The following is a 12021-nucleotide window of genomic DNA, read 5'->3' on the forward strand; positions in this document are numbered from 1 at the left end:
AGAATGAATACAAAACAGCAGCATGGCAGCTAGATGGTTCAGTGGATAAAGTGCTAGTTGTAGACTAAAGAAGATCTGAGTTCAAATCTGTCTTCAGGTACTTACTAGATCTATGACCCTAGACAAGTTACTTAAATTCATTCTGTCTCACTTTCATCAAATTGCAAAAATGAGACTCATAATAGCACCTACCACACAGGGTTGCTATAAATATCAAGTGAGATAATATTTGGAAAGTGCTTAGCACAGTGTTTGGCATGCAGCAGATGCTTAATAAAACCCTTGGTCCCTTCCCCATCCCCCTTCATTCAGTGGCATAGCATGTGTATTAATTAAGTATAAAGGGAAAAATAAATACTATGCAATTCTTGGCAGCTGTGAGGAGTTCAAAGTCTGCCCAAGTAAGTTACAATGCAAATGCCTTATTTCCATGAATTGCAAAAAGATTGAAATTTATTAAGAATAAGAGTCATTCCCCAGTTGATCAATGAATAGAGACTATAAGGGGTAGTTCTCAAAAGAAGACATTGAAACTATCAGCAGCTATATGAAAAAATGCTCAAAATAAATAATAACTAGCAAAAGGCAAAATTAATGCAAAAGGTCTACCTCAAACCCACCAAATTAAGTGACCAAAGATGACAAAAATCAGAAAATGATAAATGTTGGAAGAGTTGCAGGAAAAGTCTTCCATCAAAAACTGTTGATGAAGTCATTCTGGAGGGCCATTTGGAACTATGACCAAACAGCTATTAAACAATGCATACTCTTTGACCCAGCAGTATTGCTACCAAGTCTAAACCTCAAAGAGATGAAAGAAAGAGCAAAGGGAGCCAAGGGTGAATCCTTCAACTGAGGAATGGCTCAATAGATTATGGTATATGAATATGATGGGATACTATTATGCTATAAGAAATGATGAAAGGAATAGGTTTGGAGAAACCTGGGATAACCTGCATGAACAGATGCAGAATGAACTGAACAAGGGAACAGCTTATAGGATAATGACACCATAAATACAAATACCATTGAAAGACTCCAGAACTCTGACCAATACAGTGACCAACCATGATCTCAGAGTACTGATTATGATTCATGACACTGCTTATGCCCTAATAGAGAGAGTGTACTCAGAGTGGCAGAATAAGACATAATTTTGGATATGACCAATGTGTACATATCTGTATATATTTACCTATGTATGTATGTTTTAATTAATGGACTATGCATGCTTTAACAGAGAGGACAGACTCAGGATGGCAGAATAAGACATAATTTTGTATGTGGTCAATGTGGGAATTTACTTTGTTTCTCTCTCTCTCTCTCTCTCTCTCTTTCTCTCTCTCTCTGTCTCTGTGTGTGTATACACATATGTGTATATATATGTATGTATGTTGTTACAAGTGTTTGTTTTTCTTTTAAATCAGGAAGGATGGGTGGGAGGGAAAATAAATGCTTGTTAATTGAAAAAAGTGGATCACAATTTTTTATTTTTAATGTCCAAGCATCACTGCAGAATCACTAGGTCTCCATCTTTCTACATGTCCATGGAAGTCATCAACAAAACCTTGTCATTATTTTATATTCTCATTTCAAGAAGTGTGGCTGTAAGTTCTATTCTTCCTTCTTGCAAAGGGAGACACATTATTCTCTTTTTTGAAAGGTTGACTTCCAGAGTGTGCCTGGGTACTATTCTTTGAAGAGAACGAAGAAAGAGAGAGGTCTCTCTCCTCACCAAAACCTGTCTTCAAAGCTCTGTTAGCACATAAATTCAAGTCATAGGCTTGCAGCACACTGGAAGAAAAACACAAGGTTTTTGTCTAACAAACACATTTCTAAGCAAGCTTATGAAAGTCACTTCTACTGCCCTGGTGCCCAGACTGTGACAGCTGCAAGTCCATAACAGTACTTTTCAGAACAAAATGTGCTTGCTGGATATACCATAGGCACCATCTGACTCACTAAGTATTTTGTGCATGAGATAATCAATCAGCTTTTAATGAACAGATGATAAATGGGTATAATTTTCTGGGGATTATAACAAGGGGTAGTTGATCTTACATGTTTAGTAGAAAGATCTGTCTTCCCACACTTAGTCCAAGTGAGGTCACTTTCCTTCCTAAACAATTTTCAATTTCTTTGCCTGTCTCCAAGAATGAAAAGTCCCATGGGTTTGTTATTTAAAGTCCAACTGGATGGCAGTAATGTAGAGCTATCCTTTGTTTAGCAGAAATTAAATTCGTGACATTGCGAACTTAAGAAATTTATGACTTGTCACCAATTTACTCAAAGGAACAGCCACTCTTGAACTTGTAGAATTTAGGGCTCCTTTGCCTACTACCTTGCCCCTACTGCTACTAACTCAAGCATCTTAGCTCCTTCTACGTTATGATATATTCACAAATTCAGGCAATCTGATGACAATTAGCACTTTGTCAGTCTCCAAAGATATTATTTTTATGTTCTAACAGCACCTAATCAGATCCTTAGTTATAAATAAATAGGAATCGTTTGCTAATTTATTGATAGCTATTGGACATTAGATAATTTCACGTGTAATTTACAAGTGAGGATTGGGCATTTCAATCTTCAGTATAAGGTGCTATTTCCCAGTGAAAGACACTGTCAGAAAGTTTTCAACTGTTATTAATTTAAAAAAATCTGGAAAGATGAGAATGAGTTAGGCAATGAGAAAAGAAAAAGTAACACATGGTAAGCTGCTGTGAGGTTTATAGGAAACCTTAATCTAATTTAAAGACTGCTATGGACACAGTGGGAATATGAGGTACCCAATGAAGCAGGTACTATATGACCAGAGTTTCTATTTTGTACTCTATTTTCACATTCAATATTGGGCATTGAGGGTGAGGAAAGAAGGGGAAATCAAGAGGCTACTTATTTTGAGCACAACCTAGTATTATTGTCAATTCTTTGCATAATACTGTTCCTTTAAAAACACTGAACATTTTGGTTTAGATTAGTGATTTGAAAACCTTTACAATTAAATTTTTTGGTAATTTAGGTTCATTACTTTGAGATTGTTAAAGGGGGTCCTAGAATATCAATAATGTACTTTGATGAAGAGAAGCTCTAGAGACTGGACTAAATTAGCTACGAAAAAGAAGTCAAAGGAGATTCTTCAAGCTGAAAATATTGAGTGAGCTTGGAAAATCTCTGACAAAATCTCATGTTTAAGGAAAGATTCTTCTTTCTTTCCTAAAAAAGTGCACCTTCCAGTGCCAACAAGGCAGAGTGAAGAAGGAATACTGAAGCCCTCCCAAATTCCCCTCCAAACAGCTACAAAACAGCCTCAAAACTGATCTAGGAGCAGGGAAGCAGCTTGCAAGTCCAGCAGTAGTGGGAGGAGAGCCAGGTCCAATAACAGCAGCAGCCAATAGCCTCACAGCAGGGGGCCTACATGGGCTGGGCTGGGGAGGCTCCAGGCAGGGCCAGTCCACCTTCAATGTCCTGCCCTCCTGCAAACCAAAAGCCCACTAGACAAGGGAGTAATCTATGTAGCTCAGCAAGGCCCCACTAACTCACCCTACCCCCAGCACCAGCCACCATCTAGGCCTTGACCCCATTGATACCAGCGTTGAGGTCCTGCTATGGAGCTCACCAGCTGTAAAACCACGTTTCTGTGGTGACAAAGAAGCAGGGCCCCACCCCTGGAGTGGACCAACGGCTAAACTTTACAAACAGGAGGCCTCATTATGTCCCCCAACTCCTGTTCCACCCCATACAAGCCAGAAGGGAGGCCTGGCCTCCAGTCAAAGAAAGTAACCAAGCCTTAAAGCCCATTAAAAGCCATCAGTAACAGCCTGAGCTCCAGCACAAAAAGTTTGGGACAGTGTAGGACCAGAGCCCAACTCTCACATAAACAAACAAACAAAAAAAGGCAGTGTAGGACAGTGTAGGACCAGAGCCCAACTGTCACATAAACAAACAAACAAACAAAAAAGGCAGAAAAATGAGCAAAAAAAAAAAAAAGCCAAAAAAAGAGCTTGCCTATAGAAAGTTACTATGGTAATAGGGAAGAGCAAAGCACGAACTTAGAAGAGGACAACAGTGTCAAAATAGCTACACATGAAGCTTCAAAGAAAAATGTAACTTGGTCTCAGACCCAAAAAACAATTCCTAGAAGAGCTTAAAAAGGATTTTAAAAAGCAAGTTGGAGATGCAAAAGAAAAATTGGGAAAATATGAGAATAATGCAAGAAAATTATGAAAAATGAGTCAATAGCATCAGAAATGACATACAAAAATTTACCAAGGAAAATAACTTCTTAAAAAACAGAACTGGCCAAAAAGGAAAAGGAAAGATAAAAGCTCATTGAAGAAAATAATGACTTAAAAATTAGAACTGAACAAGGGGAAACTTATGAGTTTATGAGACACATTAAGATTAAATAAAACAAAATCAAAAAAGTAAAAAAAAAATGTAAAATCTTTCATTAGAAAAAAATGACTTAGAAAATAGATCCAGGAGAGATAATATAAGAATTATTGGACTACACTAAAGACATGATAAGAAAATAAAACAAAACAAAAAACTCTGGACAATATCTTTCAAGAAATTAACAAAGAAACCTGCCCAGATAAATTAGCACCAGAAGGCAAAATAGAAATTGAAAGAATCCACCAATCACCTCCTGAAAGAGATCCCAAAATGAACACTCCCAGGAACATCACAGCCAAATTCCAGAGCTCACAGATCAAGGAGAAAGTATTCCAGGCAGCCAAAAACAAACAATTCAAAGATTGTGGAGCTACAGTTAGGATTACACAAGGTTTGACATCTTCCACATTAAAGAACTGGAGGGCTTGAAATACAATATGCTGGAAGGCAAAGGAGTTAGGATTACAACCAAGAATCACGAATCCAGCAAAAGTGAATGTAATCTTTCAGGGGGAAAAATGGACATATAATGAAATAGAGAACTTTCAAGCATTTCCAGTTAAAAGACTAGAGGTGAATTAAAAAACTGACCTCCAAATACAAAATTCAAGGGGGAAACATAAAAAGGTGAAAAAGGAACAAGAAAGAGAAAGATAAGTTCAATATATTTAAATTGTTTACATTTCTAAATGGCAAGATAATATTTTTAACTCTTAACAACTTTATTACTATGAGGGAAATCAGAAGGAATATACATAGACAGAGGGTGTGGATATATGGTGACTTTGATGGGAGGATACCCCCAAAAACAACATAAAGGGGTGAGAAAGAAAAGTGAACTGGACGAAGGAAGGAGGAGATTTAAGAGGGTAAATCAATCCACATGAAAGAGTTATTTTAATGGAGAGGAAGATGGGGGTAGGGATGGTAGCAGGCAAAGCTTAAATCTTATTCTCATCAAAATTAGCTCAAAGAGACTCAGTTGGATATAGAAATCTACCTTATGTCATAAAGAAGCAAAAAAGGGGCAGGAATAATAGAAGGTGGGGTGATAAAAGGAAGAATATATTTGGGAAAGTGGTGATCAGAAGTAAAATACTTGTAAGGAGGGAAAGGGTGAGGAGTAAAAGAAGTGGGGGATAAATAAACAAAAATAGCATGGAGGGAAATATACAGCTAGTTATCATAACTATAAATGCGAATGGGATGAACTCACCCATAAAACTGAAGTGCACAGCAGAATGGATTAAAAACCAGAATTCTATAATATATTGTTTACAAGAAACACATATGAAGCAGAGGTACACACAGAATAAAGGTAAAGGCCTGGAGCAGAATCTTATTGTGCTGCATTGTAGCAAAGAACATAAAGGTAGCAATGATGATATCAAATACAGCAAATCAAAAACAGGTCTAATTAAAAGAGATAAAGAAGGAAACTATATCTTGCTGAAAAGTACCAAAGACAACTAAATAATATCAATACTAAACATATGTGCACCAAATGGTATACATCTAAATTTTTGAAGGAGAAATTGAATGAGTCATAAGAGGCAATATAAGATTATACTAGTGGGGGACCTCAACTTTCCCCTCTCAGAACCAGATAAATCTAACAAAAATAAACAAGAAGGAAGAGAAGGAGGTGAATAAAATTTTGGAAAAGCTACTACAATAGATCTCTGGAGAAAACTGAATAGGAATGGAAAGGATAATACTTTTTTTTCAGCAGTATATGGCACCTACACAAAAACTGACTATATATTAAGATATAAACATCTCACAAGCAAATGTAAAAAAGCAGAAATGGAAATGCATCCTTTTTAGAATATAATGCAATAAAAATTACATTCAATAATGGACAATGGAAAGACAGATGAAAAACCAATTGGAAATTAAATAACCAAATCCTAACAAAAACAAGTAGGTCAAAGGACAAATCAGAGGAACAACTGATAATTCGTTAAAGGAAATGATGATGAGACAACACACCAAAATTTATTGGATGGAGCCAAAGTGGTACTTATGGAAAATTTTATATCTTTAATTGCTTACATCAATAAAATAAAGAAAAAGCAGATCAATGAATTGGGCATGCAACTAAAAAAAAGCTAGAGAAGAACAAACTAGAAATTCTCAATTAAACACTAAATTAGAAATCCTGAAAAATCAAAGCACAGATTAATAAAATTGAAAGTAATAAAACCATTGGCCTAATAAAGAAAACTAGAAGCTGGCTTTATGAAAACAACAACAACAAAATAGGAAAAACCACTGGCTAATTTGATTAAAAATATTAAAGATTAAAACCAAATTACTACTATCAAAAATGAAAGAGATGAATTCACTACCAACGAAGAGTAAATTAAGACAATCATTAGGAACTATTTGGCCCAATTATATGCCAACAAGCTTGACAATCCAAATGAAACAGACATAAAATACTTAAATAACTCAATCTTAGAAAGAAATAGAACATATCATCAGTGAACTTCCTAAAGAAAAAAAAAAAAACAACCCAGGACTATATGGATTCACAAGAGAATTCTACCAAACATTTAAAGAATAACTAATCTCAACAAACACTAAATAAACTATTTGGAAAAACACGCCAAAAAAGAGTCTTACCAAATTCCTTTTAGGACACAAATATGGTGCTGATAACCTAAACCAGGAAGAGCCGAAACTGAAAAATGAAATTATAGACCAATTTATCCCAAATATTATCAAAGAGATTACAGCAATATATCACAAGGATCATACACTATGACCAAGTGGGATTTATGCTGGTTCAGCATTATGAAAACTATCAGCATAACTGACAACATCAATAACAAAACCAAGAGAAATCAAAAGATTATCTCAATAGATGTAGTAAAAGCTTTTGACAAAATATAGCACTCATTCCTATTAAAAACACTAGAGAGCACAGGAATAAATAGAACTTACTTTAAAATGACAAGTAATATTTATCTAAAACCATCAGCAAGCATTATTTGTAATGGGGACAAGCTAGAAGCTTTCATGATACAATTAGGAGTGAGGCAAGGATGACCCTTATCACCTTTATTATTTAATATTGTTCCAGAAAAGTTAGCTATAGGAATAAGAAGAAGAAATTGAAGAAACTAAAATAGGCAATGAGAAAACAAAACTATCACTATTTGCAGAGGATATGATATTATATTTAGAAAATCCTAGCGAATAAATTAAAAAAGCCACTTGAAATTATTAACAACTTTAACAAATTTACAGAATACAAAATAAACTCATGTAAATCATTAGCATTTTTATATAGTACCAACTAAGTCCAGCAGCAAGAGACAGGATGAGAAATTCCATTTAAAATAACTGTAGACAATATAAAGTACTTGGGAGTCTACCTGCCAAGATAAACCTGGGAACTATATGAACACAATTAAATAAACACTTTTCACACAAATAAAATCAGTTTTAAACAACTGGGAAAATATTAATTGCTCCTGAGTAGTCCAAGCCAATATAATAAAAATGACAATTCTACCTAAATTAATCTATTTATTTGGTGCCATACCAAACTATCAAAAAATTATTTTGTAGAACTAGAAAAAATGGCAAAATTCATCTGGAAGAACAAAAGCTCAAAAATATTAAAGAAATCAATAAAAAAATCTAGAAATAGCAGATTTCAGATTGTATTATTATAAAGTATCAATTATCAAAACAATCTAGTCACTGGTGAAGGAACAAGAGTGGTGGATCAGTGGAATAGATTAAGTACAAATTACATGATAGTAAATGACCATAATAATCTAGTATATGGTAAACCCCAAAATCCAGGCTTTCGGAACAAAAACTCATCATGTGATAAAAACTGGAAAATACTGGAAAAACAGTATGACAGAAACTAGGTATAGATTAACATTTCACACCGTATACCAAAAGAACAAAATGACTTACACATAAAGAGTGATACCATAAGTAAATTAAGAGAGCATAGAATAGTTTATCTGCTAGATTTATGGATAAGGGAAGATTTTAGGACCAATGAAAACACAGCATTATAAAATGTAAAATGGATAATTTTGGTTATATAAAATTTCATTTTTTTTGTACAAACAAAATCAATGCAACCAAAACTATATGGAAAGCAGAAAACTGGGGGAAAATTTACAAGTATCTCTGATAAAGGCCTCATTTCTCAAACATATGGAGAACTGAGTCAAATGTAAAAAAATACAAGTCATTCCCCAATTGATAAATGATCAAAGCATATGAACAAGGGGTTTTCAGATAAAGAAATCCAAGCTATCTGTAGTCATATGAAAAATTGCTCTAAATCAGTAATGATAAGAGAAGTAAAAATTAAAATGACTCTCATACCTATCAGAGTGGCTAACATGACAAAAACGGAAAATGCTGGATATTGGAAGGGATGTGGGAAAACAGAAAAACTAACGCACTGTTGGTGGAGTTGTGAACTCATCCAATATTTCTGGAAAGCAATTTGGAACTATGTCCAAAGGGCTACAGGGCTATATACCAAAGACATCCAAAAAAAGGGAAAGGGATCTATTTGTACAAAAAATATTTATAGCAGTTCTCTTTGTGGTGTCTAAGAATTGGAAATCAAAGTGATGCTCATCAATCGGGAAATGGCTAAACAAGCTGTGGTATAAGATTATAATGGAATAATATTGTGCCATAAGAAATGACAGGTAGGGTGATTTCAGAGAAGTCTGGAAAGACATGAACCAATACACAGAAAAATAACAAAGAAGCAGGAGAACATTATACATAGTAATGGCAATATTGTTTAATGAAGAACTATGAATGACTTAGCTATTTTCCACAATACACTGATCCAAGACAACATGGGGCAACTAGGTGGTGCAGTAGATAGGGCCCCAGTGCAGGAGTCAGGAGGACCTGAGTTCAAATCTCACCTCAAACACTTGACACTCACTAGCTGTGTGACCTTGGGCAAGTCACTTAACCCCAAATGCCTCATCCTGGGTCACCTCCAGTCATCATGGTGAATATCTGGTCACTGGATTCAGATGGCTCTGGAGGAGAAGTGAAGCTGATGACCTGCACAGTCCTCCCTCACTTAAAGTCAAGTGCAAGTCATGTCATTATTTCTCTGATGGCAGAGTCTTCTTTGGCAACAAAGGAAGAACACAAAATGTGGATCCAAGACAATATCAAAAGACTAATGATGAAGCAAGCATACTATTTGCCTCCAGACAAAGAACTGATACTGATTGAATATAGACTGAAGCATGCTCTTTTTACTTTCTTTTTAATTCATTTTTTCCCTTTTATTTGAGTCTTCTTATACAAAATGATTAATATTGAAATGTTTTACATAAAAATATTTTAAAGTGCAGCTAGACCTTTTTATGAATTGTAAGGTCACTGAAGGGAGAGATCAAATCTAATTTATCTTTGTATTTCCCTCAATATCTTACACAGTGCACTACATGTAATAAGTATTTAATAAGTATTTGATGAATGAATGGATGGATGAATGAATGAATTCCTTTTGAATGAAAATGTGGTATCTGAATCTTGTACATCAATTTTGACTATAGGTTATGAGTCTTTTTTATCAGAATAAACTTTGACTAGTGCCAGAAGACAAAAGTGTTATTATTCACCACTTTCATAAGGAATGAAGTAATCACAATCTATTTAGACTGAAAGTAAAGGAAGATTAAGAAAATGTTCCTCAGCTGAGTTATTGTAAACATCATTTCTGAATAAATCCAATCCAGCTGTCTCACTGACCTTCCTGGACATGGGTACTTTCCTCCTCCAAATGCCACAAACCCGTCCAAGAAAGCATTCTTCTCTAAATTTGCCTTTTCCCAACGTTCCTGTGGGAAGAAAACATTTTTTTCCAAGTCAGCCTTGTATAAATAAGCTTAACTTTATTTCTCCAGGCTAAAAATGACCTTGTACAGCTAATCCTTGCATATAAAGTTGCAGTGTTGCTAGTAATTTTTTCCAACCTGTTATTAATATCAGACATAATTATGTTTGTAAAGAATAAATTTATAAATAAAAAAAGATTTTAAAGAGAATCCTGTTAAGTGGTAAATGTAAATGATAATGTAAATCAACTAAAAATTAACCTCATAAAAGCAGGAGTATTTATAATGAAGTCTTGGGCCCAACATAAAGCCTTCCTCCTCTATATTATAACCTCAGTAACAAGACCCGGGAGGTGATCAAAGCAAAGGAATTTGAGTCAATATGTCTGGACACCATTTCTGACAGTTGTCTTCAGAGGCAGTGTATGGACTAAATGACACTTTGAGGTTCCTTTCTGGCCTAAAATTACACAATTCTGAGAGGGAGAGGGTAGAATTTTAAATCTAACTACAATTTTCCCTAACCAAATGTGTGTGTGTGTGTGTGTGTGTGTGTGTGTGTGTGTGTGTGTGCTTGTGCATGCATGTATGTATGCTGACACTAACAAAACAGACTGAAGAACACAGGCAGGAAAGCACAAAACCAGTTATATCTGTTTTCATATCTCCCCCCAAATACAGGCAAATATTCATTTTGAGATGAGGGAAAAGCTCCTCTCCAATTGGTACATACTACCTATTCTGATCATTTGCCTGGCAGGATATCATTTCTGAAAAATATTTTTCTGGAATGAGTGGCCTTATTATCAGGTCCTGGGTAGTTTAAATAAAAGAGCAACTCCAGGACATAATTCCTAGGTCAATCATACATATGAATGACAGCACAGCAGAACAGAAACTGTGACCAAAGCAACAAGACATAATGAAAAAGACTACTTACAGGTTTGAACAACTCAGGTTCTGGAAAATACTTTGGATTTCTATGAATCCAAAAAGGAGACATCATTAATAAGTCACCAGAAGGAACGGTATAATTCTAAAATAGAAAAACAGTTATAAATTACAAAATAATTATGAAAACTTTATAGAGATCTTAGTTAATTATAAAATAATAATTATATTATGGGGGATGACAAGCTAATCATTATGTTACAACACCAAGAAGATACTACTTTTTTCTGGATACCGCATACACTTTGTCACAATTATGCCATCAAAATAACAGCAGGTCATATAAACACACCTATCAAAAAATACTTATTATCTAAAAATTCCCTATCAATGTCTATGAAGAACAATGTAGACAAATCCAAAAGTCAAAGTTAAAGTCACTATAAATCAGGTTTAGATCTGCTCTAGAAATAACAAAGTCACCAGCAATAGGTACAGAAGGTGTCGGGTAGCGGTCACTCCCAGAGGTGAGTACAACAGCTGCCCTGCCACTGGTGGGGTGGGAGGAGATGCGTTGTCTCTTGGGGTGCATCAAGAAGCAGCAGCAAATTATTTTCTGTACTGAAAACAGCAGTAGTCAGACAGGAAGAAAGGAGACGTGTCAAAAGGAGAGAAAACAAGGAGATAAATGAGACAGTGGAGGGTTAGCATTACTGTTTTCACTGCAGAGCTATGAAAGATGGGCAGAAGGAGTGCCTGCTCCAGAAGTAGGAAAGAGGCCAAGCTTTCTTATAGAATGCTTCCTAATTCTAGATTGCAGGTGTTTTTTCTTGAACCTTGACACTTTGTAAAGGACTTTTATTTTTTTTTCTTTTCT

At 35.1% G+C, this 12021-nt stretch overlaps 1 protein-coding gene across 9 annotated transcripts in view; it reads right to left on the reverse strand.

The window, feature by feature from the left end:
* Window positions 1-12021, reverse strand: part of CYP39A1 (cytochrome P450 family 39 subfamily A member 1) — a 135307-nt gene that overhangs the window by 37149 nt on the left and 86137 nt on the right. For all 9 annotated transcript variants that reach the window (XM_072642353.1, XM_072642356.1, XM_072642351.1 and 6 more), the window contains 2 exons: window positions 11194-11289; window positions 10168-10256 (listed from right to left, as the gene is read on the reverse strand). In XM_072642353.1, coding sequence (XP_072498454.1) covers window positions 10168-10256; window positions 11194-11289 — 185 coding nt within the window. The remainder of the gene's footprint in view (window positions 1-10167; window positions 10257-11193; window positions 11290-12021) is intronic.

This window comes from Notamacropus eugenii, chromosome 2 (assembly GCF_028372415.1).
Source record: "Notamacropus eugenii isolate mMacEug1 chromosome 2, mMacEug1.pri_v2, whole genome shotgun sequence".
NCBI lineage: Eukaryota > Metazoa > Chordata > Mammalia > Diprotodontia > Macropodidae > Notamacropus > Notamacropus eugenii.